Source organism: Carassius gibelio, chromosome A14 (genome assembly GCF_023724105.1).
Source record: "Carassius gibelio isolate Cgi1373 ecotype wild population from Czech Republic chromosome A14, carGib1.2-hapl.c, whole genome shotgun sequence".
Lineage (NCBI taxonomy): Eukaryota > Metazoa > Chordata > Actinopteri > Cypriniformes > Cyprinidae > Carassius > Carassius gibelio.
Window position 1 is genome coordinate 2,491,332 of NC_068384.1, and position 25,300 is coordinate 2,516,631.

Sequence of the window (25,300 nt, forward strand, 5' to 3'; positions counted from 1 at the left end):
TGTTGAAAACCATTGTGATGCATAATGTTTTTGTGGAAACCGTGATGCACTAAAGGTTTGCATTAAATTGATCAAAAGTGACAGTAAAGACATTTATAATGTTAAAAAATATATTACAAATGAATGATTATCTTTTGAATTGTCATCAAAGGATCTAAACGTTTAAAAAATTGATAATAGTAAGCTATGCAAATCAACATGGTCTTTTGATAAAGATCTTGCTCAAGGTTTGTTCTTGGTATTGTTCTTTATTTCTCTTCATATGTTAAAAGTAGTTTCTCTGACTCTGTCCAACAACTTGTGTGTAATGAATACAGACTTTAATGCCATGTAATGCTGTTTCAAACCAGCTGCGGTTGTAGAATCATAAATAGTGTGTTCTTTGACAACAATGCTTCTTATTCATGTAGCTGTTTGGCTTTTGTGCAATTTTCCCACGTGTCATACTTTTCTGTATTCTGAACAATGAAACTCCTTAGTCTAGGAGGAAAAAATAGTTTTGCTGTCAATAGTGATATTCAGAACAGGCTGCCTGTGTGTTTGTAAGAGCGCGTAAGGGTGGGAATGTGTGTAATACAGCTTGCAGGGATCTTTACAGCAGTGAAAGTTTAAGCTCTGCCTTTGAGGGAAAACTGACCAATGAGGAGGGTGGAGATCAGCAGGAGGCGGAGTCTAAACTCCACAGTGGAGAAAGTCAATGGGGAGGGAGTTGGCAGAGTGTCAATAGTATGAGTCTAAGAGCAATGAAGCCAGAGGGAGTATGTGCTGTGTGTTTTTAAAGAGAGCACACAATTAGCACTGTGGACAGGAAACACTTTCGGGGAAAAGACCTCATGCTCTCTGCGCCTCCCTGACGTGTGTGTGTATTTAAGCTGAGATGTGATATTGCAGTGCCACTATCGTCTGCAGCAGGCTGTTTGAAATAGATATTTCTGGATCCTGTTTCCTCCAGCGGGGGTCTTTCTGGATGCACTTGCTCAAGGTGACTTGGGGAGTTCAGAGGCGTGAGTGGCGGCACGGATCTGAAGTCACTTGGAGTGGAGTGGGATGTGAGGGCCTGACGGGCCCAGAGTCAAGTCACTCCTCTCTGGGAACAGCCAGGGGATGGGCTCTGCCTCTCCTCAGGAGCCTGAGAAAGATATGGAGGGCTATTACAACCTTTTGCAGGCAGGCTCGGAGCTGGAGAACACGCTGCATCGTAAGTATATGTTCATATTACAGTATGTATCTTTAAAAACTACTATTTTTGTTCCTAAGGGCATCAGTTTCTCAGGATCTTCACTGGCGATTTCTGTAGAATTGCAAGGATTATGTATGCTATTTTTAACTTAATGGAGTTTTATCCTTAACCTAGATTTTATAATTTGATAATCTTCTTGAATGGACCAAACTCAATCTTTCTGTAATTGAAAAGGAGAGGAATTCCAGAACCATAAGTTAACATTTTCCTGAAACCCAATTATTAAGAGCATTTTGATGGACAGATACAGTAAGCTGAATTTGGGCCAGTAGCGAGATTGACAGATGAAAATAGACTGTCTAAATTACAAATGGGCGCCAAGACACAGGAAGTAGAGCACTGATATTAACCCGCTGCCCTTCTCGCTGGCTCTAAATTCTGCTTTAAACCCAGAGAATGCTCTCAAGACCATGACTCAGCATCTTGGGCAATCCTTGGGCACTTTAATGCATTTAAAGGTTTACAAGTCTGAATCACTCCATTCGGAGTGTGTTATTTAATATTTACTTTATTATTATATCTCGGGTTATTGGCATCTGTCTCAGTGTTGGGGTTATTTTTATGTGAGAGCCAGCATCACGTCTGTGTTAAAGTAAAGCTTTGGAAAGGTAATTGTTTGAAATGTTGTAATGATGCAGTGTAATACGAGACAGCAGTTCCTCTCAGGCCGAGCCAGGTTCACAACACCATTCTGACACAGCCATTATGAACACCTGACCGGGCTTAGAGATCATCCATGCTGCAGCACGTCAGAATTTGCTCTAAAAAAAGAGAGATATAAGTATTCCTCTGTATATTTGAGAAATCTGAATACATTATTTTAATTCACAGTCAAGTTATGATTAAATGTATGTAAACCTGAATTAGCTTTCTGAGGTGCTGTTTTAAACTACTGTTTTACAGCAGCATATACAGGTAAGCATAAAAACTTTAGTGGGAAAATTTGTAATCTGGGGTCCTACTTAAACTTAAATGTAATATTTATTATAAAACGGATTTACTCTGTGTTGAAGGAAATGGAAATTAATGTGTTAACACTAATCTTCTGGCGTTTGCATTCGCAAAGCTACCACATTTATACCAGATATAGTGGCCACACATAATTTAAGAATGTATGATAAATGATCAAATCAACTGGAATCTGTAAACCTAAGATGCTTACAGAGTTTTTCTCACAAATATAATCACTTTGTCAATGTTTTTTTTTTTCTTTTTTTCTTTTTTTTTTTGTAGATATGTGAAGTATGTCGTCATGATTTGAAGTCAGGTGTTCATCACATCAATCACTAATGAGTGAAAACCAATGCATTTGCTGTCATTTTAAACAACAACATTTTGTGAAATTCAGTTTGAGTTGATATGTAATAAATTAACATTCATACACGTGTATGTGTAACTAAATTATCAAAATACTTTTAGGATTAATGTATCTAAAAACGTTTTTCTAAGGTAGTCGATGTTTGAGGATTGGTGCTTTGTCTAAATTTTAAGTATAAAAGCACATTTTGGCTTAACAGCCTTCATTAATATGTATTTAACACCTAAGCCTTTTTCAATCAAATATAAATGTCAATCAAAACACAGCAATTATGCAGCACTGAAACTGATTGGTTTTTTTTTTTTTCTTTTTCAGTTTTCACACTTTTTTCTCTGAATCTGAGCATGGTTCAGACTGACAGAACAGATTGTGGTCTTATGTGTTGCTACTGAGCACTACAGGTTTATTTGGTGAGCAGATTTCAAACCGAGTTAAGACATGTTCACATGGACAGCACCTGAATTATTTTACACAGACTTGTTGATATCTCTGAACACCCTCAGGAGTATAAGGTGTGGTTTTCCATCTGTGTTGTTTTAGAAGGGCGATGCTGCCTTTCTCAGAAAGCCTGAACACATGGCAGATCAAACATGATGAGCAAAAATAAACCATTATTTAAGATTTAGTGACTTAGCATATGCAATAAATATAAATTGGAAAGTAAGACAATGTCTTAATATAATTCTTAAAATTAAAGGAATAGTTCACCCAAACATGACAATTAGCTGAAAATGTACTCTCCATCAGGCCATCCAAGATGTAGTTGAGCTTGTTTCTTCATCAGATTTGGAGAAATTTTGCATTACATCCCTTGCTCACCAACGGATCCTGTGCAGTCAGAATCCAAACAGCTGATAAAAAAATAATCCACACACATCAGTCAAATCAGTTAACATTGTGAAAAGCAAAAAGCTGCATATTTATAACAAATCCATCAGTAAAAGGTTTTGACTTCAAACAGTTGCTTCTGGCCAAAATATAAGTCCATAATAATCATAATAATCAATAATCACTTCCTCTAGTGAAGTCCATCCCCTATTGTCCTCGCACATCAAAATCCATCAACATATTTGTTTAGAACCATTTTGGACTGTTTTCACTTCTAAACTTTGTTTGAACTGTGCATATTTCTCTCCTGATTCAGATGAAACAACTTTTCACCAGCCTAAGCAACATTATAGATAGAGGACATAAAAGTGTTTACTACAAACATGCACCTTGATCTAACAGGATCTATTGCTGAGTAAGTGAGGCAATGCTAAATTTCTCCAAATCCGTTTTGATGAATAAGAAAACTCATCTGCATCTTGGATGGCCTGGTTTGAAAGTAAACTCTCAGCATTTTTGTATGAGCTATTTCTATAATTATTAATATATTTGCACTCAAATATTCATTGCACAGACCTGTATTGTGTACAGCAAAGGCTGTATTTTTTTTTATTATACAAATATTATTATGCTTATTGTATCATGACGCTTCACATTTGCCTCCCTTACAAAACTTTTATTGCTGCTTTCTGATGTAGACATCTTGTTTAAGTTCATCTCTCTAAAAATGTAGAATGTATATTATTTCTCCATATCTCATCATTTTTTAATTCTCATTAATTTTGCTTTTGAGGTGTGTACTTAACATTTACAACTGGTGAAAATGTCTTGAACGCTATTAAATACTTAGTTGTGACTTATGTTGATAGTGGTTTTTACAGATTACAATTGCATTCTTCAGGACATCATCCTTTATTTAGGAAGAATAGCAGGTCTTTTTTATCAACCATGTTTAATAGTATAGCATGTACACTGTAAGTTTACTCAACTACATATAATTTATTATAAAAACAAAGCGAATCTTTAAAATGTGCCTTACAATCTTAAAGCTTACATACTCCAATAAATAAAGTAAATAAGTTTACTTACAACTTTGTCCAATCTCAAACCTTGTCATTCCCATTATCTCTGCATAGCACTTTGATTGATTCACCTGCAAGAGGACTTGCTGAGGGTCCATCCACAAGATTAAATACTACACTGATCTTCAGTCATTGTACAGTCAAACAACAATGCAAAATAAGAAAAAATAGATATATAAATAAATCTTTACAGAGGAAGTCAAATGTAATAAGTTTACGTGTCAGTTACCAAAGCCCTTACTTAACAAAATGAGTTAAAGAAGTTCATTTTTGCAGTATTGGGCTCAAATAATATATATCGTCATTTTCTAGATAAGTTCAGAACAGTACTGCATGGGAGTATGTTTACTATAAAATGTATTTAGAAAATAAATGATTTTCAGGGTTTTTTTTTTTTTTTTTGGCAGGTCTAGCATAAGTTTTAGGTACAAAAATTGAATAAAGTAATCAAATGTAAAACAGCATTGCACATTGGACTGTATAAATTAAATATTATTCTTTATTAAAGTTGTAATAGCTTTTTAATCAAGAGCAGTGAGTGATTTCTTTGTTGTTGCTGTTTGATTAATATAAAGACTTCAAGAGAATGCACTGAGACGGTAGGTCTACGTTCAGCCGGCTATGTCTGCTGTAGGATAAGTACCAAGATGGGCATTTTGACATACATTTTGTGTGAATTTGTACATTTAAACACAATACTTCAGAGAGAGCTTAATATTTGCGCGCGTTCTGAGGCGCTGTTTTACAGATGTTTTGCCAGATTTAAGTTGAACCGCGGTCCCAGCACGTGCTCAACCATGTGTTTTTCAAATATCGGCTGATACGTTTTTCTGCTTGACTGATGTGTTCAAGCTTTTAAAAAAAGTAATTGAAAGAACTAAACTGCTAAATACTTTTTTACATTGATTGGAAGAAGAAGATTGTATTGTGAAAAGAAGCATGGTTTTCTGTAACTTGACCCAAAATAATTAACTTTCTAGAGTATTGTATTTCTCTTTGCAGAATTTATTACTTTTGTTTTCTGCAGACACAGGAAGTGAGTTCATGGTGAAGTCACTGGAGGCCAGTGTTGGTCCATGTGTAATTTTAACTCATCCTTTATTGTCAGCCTCCACTTGTGGTGTATTATAGTATGAGACGAGGCTCAAAGGAAAGCAAACCGTTTCTTCTTGTTCTCAGTCTCTGGCTACAGTCCATCTTGATGGTTCTGCAGACACGAATGCATTAGACTCATTGCTACTAATTACTAGTATTAGTACTTGCCACTTGCAACCCAAGGGTCCCGGTTTTGAGTCTCGGTAGCAAGCAGGGACACTATACTTGGCTACACATCTACTTCCCTTCACTTCTAATGTTTTCATTTTCATTGAGGAGTCTATTAACAGACCATAACTCATTTTATATAGCAGTGAGATTTACAGCTGCTTGTGGTTTGTACATGTGAACAATAGGTGGTGCTGTTCCTGACATTTCACATAACTGTGACTAAACCACATGAACTGACAGAACCATGACTTAAAGCTTGCTGCTGTGTTATTTACATGTGGCTCGTCTTCATTGTTTCCTCAGAGGTCACAGTCCCTGTGAGTATGCAGGAAGTGGCCGGCTACATTGAGAAACAAGTGGCCTATTTATCAGGTGGGGTTTCCAGTTTCTGTTTTTGGAGACGTGAAGTATAAGGATTTTATGCATGTGGATTAATGGCTTGTCTAAACATGTCAGATAAATTTGGAACAGTGCCACAGAATTTGTGCTTGACTGAGAAAGTGATAATTTGATGTTTTATGAATTCCAGGGGGACGTGGTGAGGACTCTAGTGTCATCATCACTCTCCCAGAATGCTCTGCTTTCAGTGACATTCCTGAAGAAGCTCTGGCCAAAGTTCTTTCATACCTCACACTGATCCCGAGGTTTGTGTCTAATATAAAGAAGCCTCTCCATCTCACTGCATTGCAGTGCAGCAACAGTACCTTATGTATTCTCTTCACATAAAGCCTTGCAATAGCTCTTACACAAATTAAGCCATTCAAATCAATGTATGTTACTGTGCTAAATATGCAAATATCTTTGTAATTATTGTAGAAATAATACAGCAAGGCTCTTTTAGGATGAAATAATATATTTATCCCTCCGTACAATGCAAACAAATGTCAGTGTACATTTACACAAATACTTTATGTTAAGATATTCTGGTTGTTTAAAATATCGTGTTCTTAACCAAGAGCAAATACAGTTACTGTGATACATAATACACTCCACATATTTCCAGAACACGGCAACCTGGTGTAAAATTTATCATCATTTTAGACCGAAGATTGGATACATGGGCCTCAATCAAAACAGCATTGGCAAGGCTTGCGGTAAGAGATTGCAATATCTTTTTATTTATAATCATTTATTCATATTTAATGCAGAAGTGTGAAAGGTGTTCCATTGTTTTAATTAATTTACCATTATTATTATTATTATTATTATTTATGGTTTAATCAAAAATCTTGTAAATCTTAAGTACTTTTTTTTAAATATACTATTTTTTACCAAAAAAAGGTATTTGAAATGACCCTTTATATATATATATATATATATATATATATATATATATATATATATATATATATATATATATATATATATATATATATAAATAACGTATGTACAAATAACATGAATTTTTGACTCCTAAGGATCAAGCTGTTTGTGGAGTTACTATAGAGATTATTCAAACTAAACACTAAATAATATGTTAGATCCTTATAAAGCATGATGACCTTGGCACGTGATCATAAAAGTCTGAATTTCAGCTTTCATAATAATAATAATACCAGGAAGGTTTCACTTTAAGACAGAAACATGCATGCACACACACATACATAAATACTTTTAATTTATAAAGTGACAACATCTTACAACTTAAATGAAGTATATTTATCTTTAGTGAATTTATTGTATTACTGAATAGCTTAATAGATCCAGGGAAAACGTTAAGCTTCATTGACCCTTATATGTCCTTTGGGGATGGAACGCATCACGCTTCTGTATTTACAGTCCGCTGAACAGGCCTTGTCGCTGTCCGCGGTGCTGAAGTGGATGAGCGCAGTTTTGCAGTACAGCATGCGCTCAGCCCAATTCTCTGAGCTGTATGCTGAATATATAACTAAATGCGGCACCACTAACTTTAATTTGCGTTTAAAAACCGCTTGTGTGAAACCCGAGCTCACTGCGAGGCAACGGGAATGCATGAGTTAGCACAAACCATGCGCAGGTTTCTACATGATGACGCTCTTGGGACGAAGGAGAGGTGAGGACACCGCAGGAGAAACGGTGCTGCCACACTCCCGACGCTGCGGCGATGAATCCTGCAGACTGTTCACTGCACCGTGCACCGTTCTCCCACAGCAGGATGGACAAAATCTTAAAACATCCTCATGAAACATCGATCGCTATGAGTGAGCGAAACTGCAGGCGAGGACTTCCGCGGATCCGCCGCTCTACGGTAATGTGTCTGGAGTAGTTTCGTTAAAGAGTTGGACTGAAGTTTGGATGAGCACAATGCGTCAGCGCGAGCTCAGCGGTACAATGCGGCGCGACAGACGGCTTTAGCTTAGTCATCCGACCTTAATAAATGCTAGCGGAGGCGTTATTAACAATGTAAAACAAATATATTATCGTGCATATTAGCGATATCCGAAATCCGATAAAATATTTTCGCAGATTCTATTGTTTACTAATATGTATAAGGACGAGTCAGCGTCGTGTTACTGTGAGCTTTGTGCTATGATGATCTATCGTGAAGTCCAGTTTTTGTTTGTCAAACTAATAAAAGAGACTATTCAGACAGGTTTGTTTCAAATACGTATGTATCTCAATGTGATTCGGCTCCTCTGATGAATAAGCTACATTTATATTAGCTGTCATTGGGAGCAGCTATCAGGCTGGTCACCTCAGCTTGTAGTTAAGTGTTAACTAATTTGAGCCTTGTCTCATCACTTTGATTGACAGCTAGCTGTTGTCTCTGAGGATACATTGTGAGTTGTCAGTGTGATTGGTGGGGACGGTAGTATACAGGACTTGATTCAGTTACATGAATAATATACAAACTTTGTTTTATTTATTTTTTATTGAGTTGCATGTATTGTAGGCATCCCATATACAGTAGAGTCCAAAAGTCTGAAACCATATTAAAAATGTGAGATTTAAACATGGAAATTAACAGAAAACTTTTAAAAATAAAAGCAAACAAATATATATTAAATGCATTAGCAATATGGTTCTGCACCATTTCTAAATGTTTAAAACAAATTATTAAAATTGTGAAGTTGACCATGTAAACTCTGTCCAGATGGTCAGATATTTTTGGAGAATATTTGCTTAATGTATAACTTGGGCAACCTTAATTGTTTATTATTATTATTATTATTATTATTAATAATAAATAATTAATGTACAATTAATATAAGTGCTTGAAAAAAAATGCTTTACATATTTATTTAAACTTCACATGGTGGAAATTAAATTTTAACAGTTTCAGTTGCAATTTTGCATTTGCACTAATTTTTGATAACTTTATTAAGCCATGGAATTTATTGTGGTGGAATAATTGAATTAGTAATAAACATAGTTAATGCGTATTTCAAATTTTTTTTTTTTTTCATAGTTTTAAACATGCTATAGCTGATTTTTTTTTAATGGACTTTCATTTTGACATTCAGTCTGTGACAAAGGAAACACAATAAAATATAATAATTAAAAGGCAACTGAAATATAGTAAAAATAAACAATGTATGCCAGATAAACATTTCCGTGCAAGGCAGCACTAAACTGGACCCAGAAAATTCATTAAATATATAAAACTCCTTTCGGTTTTACTTTATATCCCCCAGGTTTAAAGGATTCTTCATGGCTTTATCTGCCTGATTAAGGTGGTCTGTCCATGTTTGTCTGCCAGACTGTTATCATCTCTCTCTCTCTCTCTCTCTCTCTCAGGCCTCATTCCCTGGAAACCTGCACCTTGTGTTGGTGCTGAGGCCTACCAGCTTCTTCCAGCGCACCGTCACAGATCTTGGCTTCCGCTTTAGTCAAGAGGATTTTATGCTCAAAATGCCTGTATGGCTCATTGCACTCATTAGTAATTTTATAATCTACGTGAAGTCAGTACCCACCCTGACCTGCATATGTGCGTCTGTTTTTAAGGTGGTGATGCTCAGTTCTGTCACAGATCTGCTGCGGTACATTGATGAGAACCAGCTGACCTCAGAGTTTGGGGGAACTCTTGACTACTGCCACAGCGACTGGATCGTCTTGAGAACAGTAAAAAATGATGGTATTGATATACTAATGAAACACACAGAAATATCACATTAAACAAGATATTCCTTTTGCTCTTTACAGGCAATTGAGAGTTTTGCGGTTATGGTTAAGGACATTGCTCAGATGCTGCAGGCGTTTGGAACAGAGCTGGCTGAGACCCAGTTATCAGAGGAGTGCAGTGCTATTGAGTTTCTCCTGCTGTCTCACACAGAGAAATACAGGAGACTTAAGGTACTGTACAGCTCAATGAAACACTCAAATAATAAAAAAACAAAACAAATAAATGTCTTTACTGATGCATTTAATGCAACCTTGCTGAATATTTTTCTCTTGTTTAATATAAATTATTCCGTGTTGAAAGAAATATAAATATATATTTTGCAGTAGTCTCTCAATTAATGATAGTAGAGCTGCATGCATAGTAATTAGAAAATGTTTTGAAAAATTACAAAATAATTAGCAGTAGTTTAGAATCTCAGAAATGGACAAATGATTCTTGACAGGACAATCTATTAACAGAGTGCCTGTAACAGCCTGGTTTTCATATCAGATTAAACCTAGCATCTACCCTAAATAAAGGAAAGCCTTTAAAAAAGTACCAAACCTAGAGGAATAAACTATAATTAGTGTACACAGAGCATGAGAGTACAAAAGCTGTATTCCACTCCGGTCTGCAGTCACTTTTAGCTCCAGTCTCGTCTTATCTTGGGTTTTTTTTTTTTTTTTTTTTTTGCCTCTTTGCGTTCTGGATGTTATTTTGTTCCATGATTCTGTGATGTCAATGACAAAGTGTTTTTGTTGTTTTTCATGTGTGAAGGATGCCATCAGATCTGTGATGAGAGAGGGGCGGCAACTGCTCTCTAACCTGGAGGCTTCAAGGAAGGAAGTGGACTCTGACACGTGCTGGGACATGACACAGGACTGGGATACCATGCAGAGGTGTAGCGTTTGTTCATGTTTATTTGAAAAGAAATAGTCTGCATCCCAAACGTACATCATTTTTTTTTTTTTTTTTTTTTATTTCTAAAATGATGTAAACTTGAATTCATGCTTTCTGACACGTCCTAACTGCAGGCTGCTGGCTCAGCTCACAGATATGGAGATGGCCTTTGATGGCTTCTTTGACAAGCACCACCTCAAACTGCAGCAATATTTGCAACTGCTGAGATATGAGCACAGTTTTCATGAGGTGAACTACTTTTCTGTCCCTAACACTGAAAATGGCATCTGATTGTTTTAAGCATGAAGACACTCCGATGGCTCACAAACAAATTATTTATACAAAGCCATCGCTGGCATTTGATCATAAAATGATTCCCCACCTGTGATGGGTAGTTTGATCTGTCAAATCAAAAAGGAAATTTACATTACATTTAGTCGTTTAATTTAAAGTGACTTTTTATCAAAAAATGTTTTTATGTTTATTTATTTATTCATTTATTGAGTTTTGAACCTGTATACCAACACAGTTTCTTAACACTTAATGCCTTAGAAAATAAACTTCTTGCTTATTTTGAATAAATTTGAGCAAGACTATGATAAAAATAGCAGAGAATTTTGATATATAATACGAACAGGCAATAAATAAATATGAATAAGTATTAAACAATATATAATGGATTATATTATGGATGGATTATATATATATATAAATAACAATACAGCTCCATAATACAACGCATGTTGTGTAAAACCAATGGTGTGAAAAGCAGAAATAAATTAATGGTAAAAAGCTGATTTTTTAATTAAAATAATACTATGTAGCATTGATAATTTAATTAATCAGTTGATCAGAAATACAGTAAAAACAGTATTTTTTTAAGAGCAAAGACCTTTTTTAAGAAAAGAGAAGGATATTATATATTTTTTCCTATTATAATAGTAGTCAATGAAAGTATTTGATCTAGTTTTTCCTAACATTCTCTTTCTGTCAGATGGAGTTCTCTTTAGAGAAATTAAGAGCACAGGAAAGGAAGATCAGCATCACAGGAGAATTTCTGTCCCAAACAGACCAGAGCGTCAGAGAGCTGGACAGTCTGCAAAAACATGCGCAGGTAGTTGCATTTTGCATTCCTGTTCATGTTATATTGTTAATCTCAAATATGCTGATATTACTGACAGCATTGTGTGTGTTTCAGGAGGAGATGAGTCGGGCTCAGGTTCTTATCCTGCATGGGCATCAGCTGGCTGCTGGACACCACTATGCCATGGCTCTGATTATCCAGCGCTGTAATGAACTCAGACATCAGTGTGACACCCTGACCTCTGCCCTCAATACTAAACGCAACACCCTGACACAAGCACAGACCCTACTGTGTGGCCTTGAAGAGGTGGGCTAACACATTCACTCCTTTTTTTTTTTTTTTTTTTTTTTTTTACTATTATAAAAAATATACATAATAGATTTTTTTGTAGAGAATCCTCTCACTTTTCCTTTTATGTTTATTTCTGATCTTTAATGGCTGTGTTAGCAACATTTGCAACAATACCATTTTTGCATGAATATTTAAACACCACTGTTTAAAACTTTTGGGGTGGGAAATATTTTAAATGTTTTTTTTTTTTTTTTTTTTAAAGAAGTCTCTTATGCTCATCAAGGCTGCAATTATTTGATCAAAAGCACAGGAAAACAGTAAAAGTGTTAAATATTAATTACAATGTAAAACAACTGTTTCTTATTTGAATGTATTTTAAAATATGACGTCTTCCTGTGATGCCAAAGCTGAATTTTTCAGCACCATTGCTCCAGTCTTCTGTATTATACAATCTTTCAGAAATCATTCTAATATGCTGGTTTACTGCTCAAGAATTAAATACTGCTATTTAATATTTTTGTGATAACCATAATAAACTTTTTTTCCGGATTCTTTAAAGAATAAGAAAGATCAAGAGAACAATCATTGATTTGCAATATAATTCTGAATCAAATAATAATTATAAATACTGTCACTTTTTATCAATTTTATGCATCCTTGCCAAATAAAAGTATTAATTTATTTCAAAACAAGAAAAATCTTTTTTACTTTCGCAGGCTCAGCGGTGGTGTGATGATGCCGCTTATCTCTTGGCCAATCAGCAGGTGGATAAATTCCAGTCTAAAGAGGGTGCACAGAGAGCTCTTCGAGATGTCGAGAAGTTCCAGGAGGCGGCGCCACCACTCCTCGGTGCAGGCGAGGATGTGCTCTTTCTGGAGTATGAATCTCTGCTCACCCCTTGTCTACAGGTAAACACTATCAGACTACAGAAATGAGACTAGACCCAGTGTTAGTAGTTGGCTGATGTGCTGTAAATTCCCAGGCATTCTTTTAGACAGTCATTTTAGAAATGAAGCTTCTGATGGATGTAGTTGTACCCTATCAGTCTGTCATATATTTGGTTATTCTAGGCTAAATATAAATGGAAATTCCTTACTGTGCTGTGTTTCAGGCTCATATAGAGAAGACATTTCAGAAGCATAGTTCTGTGCAGGCTCTGATTCACTCCAGACAGAACTGCCTGAGGAAACTGGCACACAAACATGTCCGACCAATCCAACTGGTGGCTCCTCGTCCAGAGAACCCACCACGCGCAAAATCCCCCCTCTTCTCCCCCAAACATGGTATGTGGCAGCGCAATATTAATTTTGGGTCCAGTTATCCTCAGTATTTTTTAACTATGATTTCTTACAATTTTATCAGTTATTAATCCTTATTCATAAGTCTTTGCACTGAATGTTTCATATCTGAGCGCTAAAACTAGACAGTATTATTCTGTCATGTACATCACTTGCCGCAGTACAAAAATGAAATCGAACACTTTAATGAAGCTGTCAAGACTTCTCCTTTATAAATGCACGGCTGCACCTTTTTCCCAATTAATCCCTCTGGATAGCTCTGAATGTAACTGCTACATTTAAACATGCAACTTCAAAACAATATTCTCACAGGTCCTGCTGATGCTGCACTTGTAAATGTTTTGAAACATACATACATATTAATTCCATGTTGTATCCAACTGCTTTTCTTGAATCAGATTTTAATTCCGGTTTAAAGTTCACATTTGACCTCCCACTACCAGGCAAGAGAACATCAAGGAAAAGCCCAAGTTCCAGGAAGGTAACAGCACTTTTTCATTTGCTCTTTATAAATAAATTTGGGAGGTTATTTTACTACCAAAAGTCTTAACTTAATACTAAAAAAAGAATATACTGTATACTACAGTGGGTATATAAAAGAATCAGTCCCCTTTAAAATAATCAAATTTTGTTGCTTTGCAGACTAAAATGAAGATGGACACAGTTTTTGTTTTATCCAGCTGTAGCATCCAAGTGAAAGAAATAACAGAAATATGGCTTGTAAACTCAATCAGGTGTAGCTAATTACCTCAATGGCACACAAAGCCATTTGATTTTCAACTGTGATCAACTCATTTTGATTACCTCAGCATGAAAAGAGCTTTCCTGGAGCATTTTAGTCTTTGGTAGTGCAACTGAAGCAAACAATCAACTATGGGTGGCAAGGCACTGTCAAAAGGTAGATGACACTAAAATTAATTTATTTGACACACAACAATATGTCTGGCGGAAATCAGAATACAGCTCACCATCCAAAAAACAACATTCATACAGTAAGATCCTATTATGGAAGTGTTTCTCTGCAGCAGGAACTGGAGCACTTGTCAGTATAGAGGGAAAAATTCTTGAGGAAAATTTGCTGCACTCTGCTAGAAAGTTGTCAGTTGGAAACATGACCATGACCCAAAGCACACAGCAAAACTGAGCTCACAGTGGTTGAAGGAGAAAAAGGTGACTGTCCTTGCATGACCAGAGCCCAGACTTAAACTCTTCTGAAAATCTGTGGAAAGACTGTCACCATCAAATTCATCTGAACTTGAGCAGTTCTGCAAAGAAGAGCGGGCAAATATTACAAAGTCTAGAAGTGTAAAGGTAATAGAGACAGAGATATACCAACAGACTAAAGGCTGTAATTAAAACAAAGGGTCAATCAACAAAATACTTACATACTTAAGAGGTGATCTTTCTTCCAACTCAGTGATTCTGTTTTTTATTTTTTTATTTTCTGACATGTTGGCGTTATATCTTTCATTTGGATGTTATAAGTTGCACTGAACAAATACAGCTGGATAAAACAAAAAACAGTGTCTGTCTTCATTTTCCAAGGCTGATTTCATAGATTGTATCCTGAATACAGTTAAAATCACAATTAAATCACATTTTCACCACTGGCAAACTGTATATTCACTTTTAAGTGATTTTAATTTGACCTCACACATCAATTTCCAAGATTGTTTGAAAGTGATCTTCATGTGATAAAAAGTTAAAGTCATAAGTTCTTAAAATAAATGTTTAAAAAAAAAAAAATCAACCACTGTCTGCCTGAATTGCTTCAAGTTGAAGAAACACCAATATACTCTGTTCACTTTTTTTATACCAAAAGAAAGATGTATAACGATCAGAAAAGATGTAGAAATGGTGCAGTATGTGTGATTCGATTAAAACAACACCATGTGCTGGTTTCTAAAGGACAGCCTTTTCTGTGTGGTTCAGATCGAGGTGATTCATGACTATCAGACGGCCAGCTCTCTCCCGTACAGTATAGATGGAGAAGACGGCGCTGATCTGCTCAAACGGTGAGTCTGCTGTCTGACACTGTTTAAATGACACACTGATGTGTCTGTTGACTCTGTGGATGTGTGTGACTCCAGACATGTGATGAAGGAGCTGATCGAGACCGAGAGGATCTATGTGGAAGAGCTCCTGGCAGTGCTCCTGGTAAGATAACATTCATTTTTTTCTGAATGTGGCACTTAAGATAGAGCATAGAGCATAAAGGTGTTGATGTTGTGGATTTGTTTATGATCTCTCTCACTCTGTCTGTCTGGATTTGCAGGGCTACAGGGCTGAAATGGACAATCCGTCTCTTTCTCCGCTCCTGCCAACAAATCTTCGCAACAAGAGAGATGTGCTGTTTGGAAACTTGCCTGATATCTACAGCTTCCATAGCAGGCAAGGCCACACAGAGAACTTCATACAATGCTGCTAACGGCAGGAGAAAAATGTAAACAATAGTTTCAGACCGAAATATGAATCTGTTTCCTGTGCGATAAAACGGCAAATCCTCAGCCTCTGAAAATCAGACACAAATGCACTCTCACAGTTTTGACTTCAAGACAGCTTCATAAAAAAAAAATCGTATTTTAATATAACTTATCGGATTGGGCAGCTGTGTTTGTCAGTGGCTGTGAAACCTGTCTAGCCTGCTGGGTCTTCATCCCCGGGTGAGGCAAATTACCAAATTGGTTGACTGCAGGAAGCCGTTACGCCAATTAAAGCACTTTAATTACAGCTAAATGTCTGTTGGTCAAATAAGGATTTGATTAAGCCAATGAGAGCTCAGCTGGAAGGGAGTGCGTCAGCAGAGCGGGGTTCTGATAGACAGCTGTGTGACCCTCTCAGTCAGTCTCATCTATTACAGAGACGGAAAAAGGCATAGTACAGTACTACTTGGAATTAAGGAACTGAAATAGTTGCTGAACTATTATGCGTATTAGATATTGTGCATACTAAATTTGTTAAGCACATACTATAAGCATATTTGTTTACACACTATATAGTTTTGTATTTCAAATTAGATTACTAATTGAAAGTGATAAAAGTGATGTCACGTGACGTGTGGTGTCCCATACTCGGAATTTGTGCTCTGCATTGTGCTCTGCTCTGATGTTAAAACATGGCTAATTATATAATAATATTTGAGAATTTATATACACTACCATTCAAAAGTTTGGCGTCACAGGATAAAAAAAAAAAAAAAAAAAACATTAATACCTTTATTCAGCAAGAATGCATTAAATGATAATAGTCTATTGATAATTCTATTCTAATACTATTCTGTTTGTAAGATATGTAAAAAATACTATTTTAAATAAACACTGTTCTTTTGAACTTTCTATTCATCAGAGAATCCTGAAAAAAAAAAAATTACAGTTTCCACAAAAATATTAAGTGTTTTCAACATTAATAACGAGAAATGTTTTGTTAGCATTAAATTAGCATATTAGAAGGATTAAAAAAAAAAAAAGCTTTGCCATAACAGGAATAAGTGACATGTTAAAATATACTGAAATAGAAAATAGTTCTTTTAAATTGTAATATTATTTCAGTTTTTACTGTATTTTTGCAGTATTTAATGCAGCCCTGGTGTGCATAATAACATTTAACTATCCCCAAATTAGCTAGGTTTTCAAAAGAGCTTCCCCAGCATTGTTGCTAAAGTGTATAACTTGTGTCTTCTGTTCTCTAGTGTTTTTCTGCAGGATTTGGAAAGCTGTCTGGAGAGCCCTGAGGCAGTAGGGGCTTGCTTTCTGGAAAGGGTGAGGAACTTTAAATCACCATATGAGACTAATAATTGTTTTTCCAATTATTTTTTTTCCCTCAAAACATATCTAACACAAAATATCTGCCTGTTTTCAGAAAGACCATTTCCATTTATATGAATGTTACTGTCAGAACAAGCCTCGATCTGATTCCTTATGGAGGCAGTTCTCAGACTGCCTGTTCTTTCAGGTATCAAAACCCTTCTCCATCTATAGTCAATACTTGCAGCACACTGGCAAGAATCTAGAAAGAGCTCTGAGACGTGTCCTGTGTGTTTCAGGAGTGCCAAAAGAAGCTGGAACACAAACTTGCTCTTGACTCATACCTGCTGAAACCAGTCCAGCGCCTTACAAAGTATCAGCTCCTATTAAAGGTGCAAGCTTCATCTGAATACAGATCAGCATATAGGGTGTTTTCATATAAAATTATGTATCTTTTATAATTTTATTAGTTTTAATATTTCCATTTTAATAAAGTCCGTTTGTTCAGGAAATCACACCTGGGTGTGCTTGAAAAGGTCTGAGATATGGTTCACGTGAACTGCTGTATGTTTATGCATTCGGTATTATATCACAATCCAACATGTGGAACAATACTTCTGCCACAGAAGAAAAATATAAAAGAGTTTTTTCTTGATATTGTGAGTTAATGCCTCACAATTTACAAGACTTTATAAACTTATAATTTAGAGAAAAAAAATCAAAATTGTAAGATGTAAACTAACAATTCTAAGAAGAAAAAAAGATGTAAACTGGCAGTTAAGAGTTCATAACTTGCAATTGTTAGATATTTACTGAACATTGTAAGAAAAAAGTCATAATTGTGAGATGTAAAAAAAAAAAATTCTTATAATTTTGCATGTGCATGCAGTCCGGTCAGATGCCTAATATTTGGGGAAGAAAAGAAACAGAATTTTGAGAATTAGTCAGAATTGCGAGATAAAAGCTCACAATGGGGAGAGAAAAAGTCAGAACTGAGACATATGAAGTTTTATTCCATAGCAACTTTGCATAGTTTTCTGTAGTAATATTTTCGTCCTTTAAATCAGAGGAATTGTATGTGTGTTTGATAATAGGAGCTTGTGAAGTACAGCTCAGGCTGTGAGAAAGTTTCTGAGCTGCAGGGGGCGCTAGAGGCCATGCTGGACTTGCTGAAGTCAGTCAATGACTCAATGCACCAGATTGCCATCACCGGATATGAGGTGAGATATTTACCAACTTTACATTGAGTGTGTGTGTGTGTAGTTAACATGTTGTATGTTGCAGGGGGATCTCCGCAATCTGGGCCGTGTGCTAATGCAGGGCTCCTTCAGTGTGTGGAATAGTCATAAGAAGGGTCCGACCCACGTGAAGGAGCTGGCCCGCTTCAAGCCCATGCAGCGACACCTGTTCCTGCATGAGCATGCACTCCTCTTCTGCAAGCGTCGAGAGGAACATGGAGAGAACGCTGATAAAACTCCCTCTTACAGCTTCAAGCACTGTCTTAAGGTACGGCACACACTTCCATATACAATCTCAGAAAGCCCTGCCAGCATCACATCACATCATGTGGCTGCATCGTTGTATGTCATCCTGTTTACTTATGATAACATGTCCTTCCATGTTTTTAATATCTGGTACTTCATCACAGTATGTGACAGGATATGACATGTTTGTATAGCGGGTAGATGTGTGTTTTCAGAATCGCATGTTTTTTTTTTCATCTATGAGTATAAAATGCTGTTTGCAGATGAGTGCAGTCGGCATTACAGAAAATGTCAAAGGAGATGTGAAGAAGTTCGAGATCTGGTACAGTGGCAGAGAGGAAGTCTATGTGATCCAGGTGAGAACGTTCAAAGGGACAGTTCATCCAAAAATGAATGTCATAGCAATTCTTCTCAACTAATTTTCAGAGAAGGTATTTCAGTTAGATGCATCAAACCACAAATTTACATCTGTTACACTTTATTTGTCTAAATGCAAATAAATAAAACTTCGAGAACTATATTCACTTTTATTAAGTTTCAGATATATACATGCTTCGGTGTCAAAAGAACATTTCTAACAGTGTAAAATACAGAAATTGATGTATTATGTGACTCATTCAAATATATAAAATTAAGTCACATGACATACAGCCAAGTGAGGTGACCCACACTCAGAATTCGTGCTCTGCAGTTAACCCATCCAAAATGGGCACCTCGGTCGTGGTATTGGCGGACCGAGACTCAAACCCACAACCTTAGGGTTAGGAGTCAAACTCTCTAACCAATAAGCCACGACTTTCCCACTTTAAACAGTAAAATAAATACAAAATCTAAATTAAATTAATAAATGAAAGAACTTATAAATCCAAAGTACATTGAGAAAATGTAAACATCTCAAACATGCACAAATTCTCACTATTTAGGAAGAAAAATCATTAGAATTTTTTTTAATCTTATTACTATTTTGGATCCATACATGAAGTTTCTGCAAAGTTATAAATAATGTCTCCGCTGCTATTTACTAAACAATTAAAGAACAATAATTAAATAAACTATACATACTGTGTGTGTGTGTGTGTGTGTGTGTGTGTGTGCGTGTGTGTGTGTGTGTGTGTGTGTGTGTGTGTGTGTGTGTGTGTGTATATCTATATATACACACACACAAATTTACCACTGTTATGCAAAAAAACTTCTCACAGGCACCCACAGTGGAGGTGAAGATTGCTTGGCTGAACGAGATCAGAAAGATCCTGACCAGCCAGCAGAAACACCTCAGAGGTCTCAATGCATTTCCAATGATCAGATATCACTATTATTCCTGCAAAAGTACTTTGAGTAATGTGTGACCGTCTCTCACTGGTCCAGAAGAGCTGTGTCCCTCTGCTGCAGTCTCAGAGCAGATGCAGATGTCTCCTCCTCTGTCAGTGAGGTAAGAATCCACTAGTGTACAGATCACTGTTCATAAGCCTCTCTTTAATCCCTGATCCAACCCTCATATTCAACACTCACGATCACTCTTTCTCTTCTTGAACCTTTGGCTTAGACCATCTCTTTGCTTCCTTTTAGTTGTTAGATCTCTCACATTTCACTTCACTCTCAGAATCCTGCCAATTACTTCAGTACTCTCCCTGCTTTTACAGTCCCCACTTTAGCAAATCATGTGATGTACAGTATAAGCATGGTTATTATAATATGTAACTTTGTTAGCTAAGAAGCAAGATCTGTGCTCCGTCACATAAAGGGCTGCTACAGCTGCTCCGTATTCACCATGTCATCCCCTTCATAGACACTCCAGCCCTCCGATCTCACCAGCAGTACCCTTATCATTACCATAACAGGTAGATGCTTTACCAGCATCTCTGCATCTGACATGGAAACAAAAGCGAACACCAGAAGAGTTTGGCTTGACTCCATTGTTTTGGCTGTTAAGGAGCGCTTTGAAGACAGGCCTTATTTTGAGATCAAGACTAATATGATAAAATGGTTGTAACTGGCTCAGCCTGTTCAGTTGTATGTTGACAAATCAAGACTGTATCACCTTATTTTTGCTCCATTTCCTTATCAGCATGTCTCTGTGCTGTTATAAAAAAGTCATTTGCCTTGCAGGCTTGAAATTACTGCCATCTATCCATATCTGCTAGTTCTTACATGGTTTGTGTTGAGCTGATGGTTGGTTTGGCTCCTGTTTTATGACTAAGAGATGGTGTATGTGTGAATAATTGTTGATTTACTTCATGCTCTGCTCCTGTTTCACAGCAAACAGCAAAGAGCGTCAGTCAGCTCAGAGGGGACTGAGTCAAGCCACAGCAGTCCAGACCCGTTCAGTTGCTCAACCCAGCATCAGCGCAACAGACGCAGTGAGTGTTCCACACACAAACTACATGCACACACCTGATATCTGTTTAGGTATGCAAATATAGAATGTGTTTGGACAAAACCAAACATTGGCTCTTGAAGTTTATTGAAGTTATTTTCTTTGAGCAGCAAATCAGCATATCAGAATGATTTCTGAAGGATCATGTGACACTGAAGACTGGAGTAATGATTCTGAAGTTTCAACTTTATCATCACAGGAATACATTTCTTTTTGAAATATATTAAAATAGAAAATTAATGGTTTTAATATTTAACTGTTTTTTTTTTTACTGTATTTTAGATCAAATAAATCAAGTCTTGGTCAGCTTATTTTAAAAAGACTTATTTTAAAAATGTGTTTATATATTTATGGTACATGTCTAAGTATTAATCATTTATATTACAATAATAATTATTATTTTTGTATTATTTAGCATATTAAAACCACAAACAACCCTTTTTCATCATTTTTTGTGTTTTTATATTTCCTCTTAGTTATGGTATTTAATGTTATAAATTATTGTGATTTATCCTTTGAATTAACTAATTGTTTTGGTTGAGACTATATGGTAGTTTCTGCCTCTTCTATGAGAAATGAATCTCGAAGTCTTGAGGTTTTGATAACAAAAGATAGAGGCAGTGAAGCTGAGAAACTCTGCAGAGAATCCCTCAAGTCTGCCAGTGCAATCTTTATATTGTTTTTCTCAAGGTGTTTAACACGTTTCATACACAATCCTTCTACCCCATGCAATGTGCACATTTTACTCTCCTCCAGTTCTCCATAAACACAGGAAACATTATGATCATAATAGATACCTGTCCTGCAGGCTTCTTTACATACAAGAAACACATGATATACATTACAAACATGGCTACATTCATATTAATTTTATCTGATTCATATATTGAATAATAAAATCTTCTACAACTAAATAACATAACTGTAAATGGACAGGTAAAGAAACTCACTAATGACACAAGAGTATTGCCACAAATGTAATTGCCACTCTGTTTTGGGCCTTAGATACACATACCAACATATAAACACACATTTGCACACATACCTGTACAAAGCTGTGCTGCTGACGTGTGATGCTTGCTGTTCAAAATAGCCAACACACATTCATGTTTCTATTTGAAAACCATTATCCCTGTCAGCACAAACTTCAAGGCAAAGCTCGAAGCCACACACTCAGTAAACATTAAAGAGCGTGTGATTTCTCCAAGCACATGCATGATCTCTGAAGTATTTCATTCATCAGAATATAAGGGTTTACACTGAAGCATGCGATGTGTTTGTGGTAGACTGGCCGGGCACATCTTATTCTGTAGATATCTGTGAAGGTCTGGAGGACTGGAGTGGAGCAAACAGCCTCTCTAACCCGTCTGACACTGAGGAGGAGGACGCTGGACGTTTGGTGAGAGACGGACATCCCACACTCACTCAGTTACTTGTATAAGTTGCGGGCAACACTTTTTTTTTTTTTTTTCACTTGTTCAACTGTTTGTTTTAGGTTGCAGGCAGGTACAGGGCCTTCATTGAGTGGCATAAAAATGGGACCGAAAACTTCCTCATTAAGTGCGGTGATGTCATACAACTACAGCATGAGGAAAATGATGGTCACTGGTGAGTAATGTGCATGAAAATAAAAGTGAAAGTGAAAGTGGCGTGACATATAGCCAATTATGGTGACCCATACTCAGAATTCGTGCTCTGCATTTAACACATCCAAAGTGCACACACACACAGCAGTAAACACACACACTGTGGGCACCCATTTATGCTGCAGCGCCTGGGGAGCAGTTGGGGGTCCGGTGCCTTGTTCAAGGGCCCCTAAGTCGTGGTATTGCCTGCCCATGACACAAACCCACAACCTTAGGGTTAGGGGTCAAATTCTCTAACCACTAGGCAACAAATTCCCAGAAATATAAATATAAACGAATGTAAAGCAATATTCTGTCATTTACTCACCCTCATGTTGTTCCAAATCTCTGTGGCCTTATATGACTTAATATAAAAAAAGGCATTTTGAGAAATGTCTCAGAGGTACAATTGGAACTCAATGGTAACCAAAATTATTTAGATACCAAAATATCATTTTTGTGTTCTGCTGAAGGAAGAAAAGTGATCCAGGTTTGGAAGAATATGATAATTGATGATAGATATTTTAATTTTTGGATGAACTATCCCTTTAATTTTGACAGCATTCTGACAGCATGACTTTGATTCCCTTAATGTTTTTTTTGTTTTTTTTTTATGGAAAATTATGTTTAAATTAAAGTATTATGGGAAATGTAGTCTCATATAAGAAATAACAACTTTACCAGGATTGGGCAAAAATTCAGAATAAGATACTTTTCAAATGCACAGATTGATTAATAGTTTAAAAATGCTTATACTTCTACACCATTCATAGACTTTTACACAGTTACTGAACTGAATGGGATCAACTTGGAGCTCACTGGAGCCGAATAAACACACTATTGCTTTTTTAGAGCTGCTTTACAGCAGAATTGAGATGTTTTATAAAAGCTGGCATAACTGATTATATTACTTTCCTGTTTAATAATGCGAAGCTGCTTTGAGTGAACTTTTTTCCTGGTGGTACCTATATTTAAACAGATTATTTCATTAAATGCATTAGTTCAACACTCAAATTTAATGGCACTAAGTGGATATAGTTGTTGGTTTGGTTTGAATCAGCTGTGTACTCTCACAGGCTGGTGAAGAATCTGAGTCGCAGACAGGAAGGCCGTATCCCTACTGCCAATCTGCAGGGCATCCTTGGGGAAAGCCTCAAGAATCACTCCAACCGGCTTGGAGGTGAGAGTCCATTTGGACATCCACTGCCTTTTTAGAGTCCTTCCCTGAAGAGTCGAGTTTCCTTGTTGCATAAAATCCATACTGCTGTATCTTCTCTCCAGACCCAGGGAATCGTAAAGCGCGGAAGCTCAGCTCGCCGTGAAGGAATGGCCCAGTTTTTTATTGGGCCTTTATCATTCACACTTGGTAGCTCAGACTGTAAGTGACTACATGGACTCAGACCAGACCAGCAGGATTGTATTCCAGATGTTTTGTGCTGATCCTCTTTGACAGACTCTACCCAAATGCAAAAGACAATTTCAGAAAACCCAGAGAGCGCTTTTAAACATCTGTCCTCTGCCTAAACACACTTCAGTCCTCCTGACTAGGTGAAGCCTAGAACATTCTGACTCTGGGATTGTCCCAGAAGACTTTAGAGTTGTTTTTAATGAATCAAGGCCAAACAAAAGGCCCCTTCATTGCTGTCTTCACTGTTAACTCTCCCAGAAGACCTATGAAATCATCCTGTTCGTAAAGGACCTGAATTTTTTAACTGTGTGTTTGTGCTGTTATTTATGTTGTACTGTTACTGTTATATTTATCCTCAATCTGAGCTCTTCCTGAGAACTTCAGTGCCAAATCATGCAGTGCCATAATGCCTGTTTACCCATTTTTATTTAATACAGATTTTGCTCTGTAGTGCACTAGTTTATAAAATTAAAAGCACTTTATTGAGGTCACATACATTTGTGACTCTTTGTGTCTCTCTGCAGTTTTAAACCGGATTAATTTTGCATGCCGTCAATTCTTACCTCACTTATTTGGTAAAATTCTCCTGCCAGGCACTTCACATGCAGAAAATCTACTCTGCCAGCTTGAAGACCTGGGGTCCGTCATGTAAATGTTGACTTTGGGAGTTATGAGGTGGTGAGCAGAGCACATGTGTGTTGAATGATTGGCACGGCTGCGAAATCAGAGTCGTGTTGATGGAGGTTTCTTATTACGGGAGATCATACAGCAAACATTAAATATACCCTCTATTTAAAATGCTTAATTAAATAATAATTGCAGACTTATATGAATTTACTACATTAAATTAGGCCTACAGTTGGAGGGCTGACTTTGATATACCAACGTTTGAAGTGGAAATGAGCTGTGTGTAGCAGCAGGAGACACGGTTCAGTACATATCTCTATGTTATTAATTTTGCTATGAAGTTGTTCCCTTCCAGCGTGCAGCCACCCACTCAAAATCAAGGCACGTAAAGGACCCAACTTCCTGAAGACTGTGCTGTTTTAGCCATATATACTGTGAGATTTTCATATGTACAGTATATGCCCATTCATGTCCAAACGTCCAGCACATTGACAATCTGGGATTAAAAAATTCATGATCATATCAATTAAATTTTTCACTCACAATGTGAAACAGAAGCATTTTCACTAATAGTCTCAGATTTTTGGACTCCACTATATTTAATGGCATTTAATCCTGATATTTGTTTTTGTTTGTTTTTTTTGGGACTGG

At 36.6% G+C, this 25,300-nt stretch overlaps 1 protein-coding gene across 1 annotated transcript; it reads left to right on the top strand.

Moving 5' to 3' along the window:
* The first annotated feature begins 731 nt into the window (after positions 1-731).
* On the top strand, positions 732-24,513 carry LOC128027236 (proto-oncogene DBL-like). Its single transcript, XM_052614623.1, has 30 exons — positions 732-1,198; positions 6,038-6,106; positions 6,264-6,378; positions 6,738-6,828; positions 9,452-9,571; positions 9,659-9,775; positions 9,857-10,006; positions 10,593-10,714; positions 10,850-10,964; positions 11,710-11,829; positions 11,914-12,105; positions 12,807-12,998; positions 13,202-13,373; positions 13,787-13,869; positions 15,321-15,403; positions 15,479-15,545; positions 15,664-15,779; positions 17,077-17,146; positions 17,247-17,339; positions 17,431-17,523; positions 18,226-18,351; positions 18,416-18,637; positions 18,879-18,971; positions 19,815-19,893; positions 19,981-20,044; positions 20,872-20,972; positions 22,276-22,388; positions 22,485-22,597; positions 23,691-23,794; positions 23,896-24,513. The coding sequence occupies exons 1-30, from the start codon at positions 1,105-1,107 to the stop codon at positions 23,934-23,936; spliced, it is 3,330 nt and encodes a 1,109-aa protein (XP_052470583.1). The 5' UTR covers positions 732-1,104; the 3' UTR covers positions 23,937-24,513.
* The last annotated feature ends 787 nt before the right edge of the window (positions 24,514-25,300 follow it).

Coding starts and splice junctions, on each gene's coding strand:
- LOC128027236 (XM_052614623.1), top strand. CDS start 1,105: ATGGGCTCTGCCTCTCCTCAGGAGCCTGAGAAAGATATGGAGGGCTAT. Junction 9,776..9,856: donor ACTGGATCGTCTTGAGAACA/GTAAAAAATGAT, acceptor TGCTCTTTACAG/GCAATTGAGAGTTTTGCGGT. Junction 18,638..18,878: donor GCTTCAAGCACTGTCTTAAG/GTACGGCACACA, acceptor TGCTGTTTGCAG/ATGAGTGCAGTCGGCATTAC.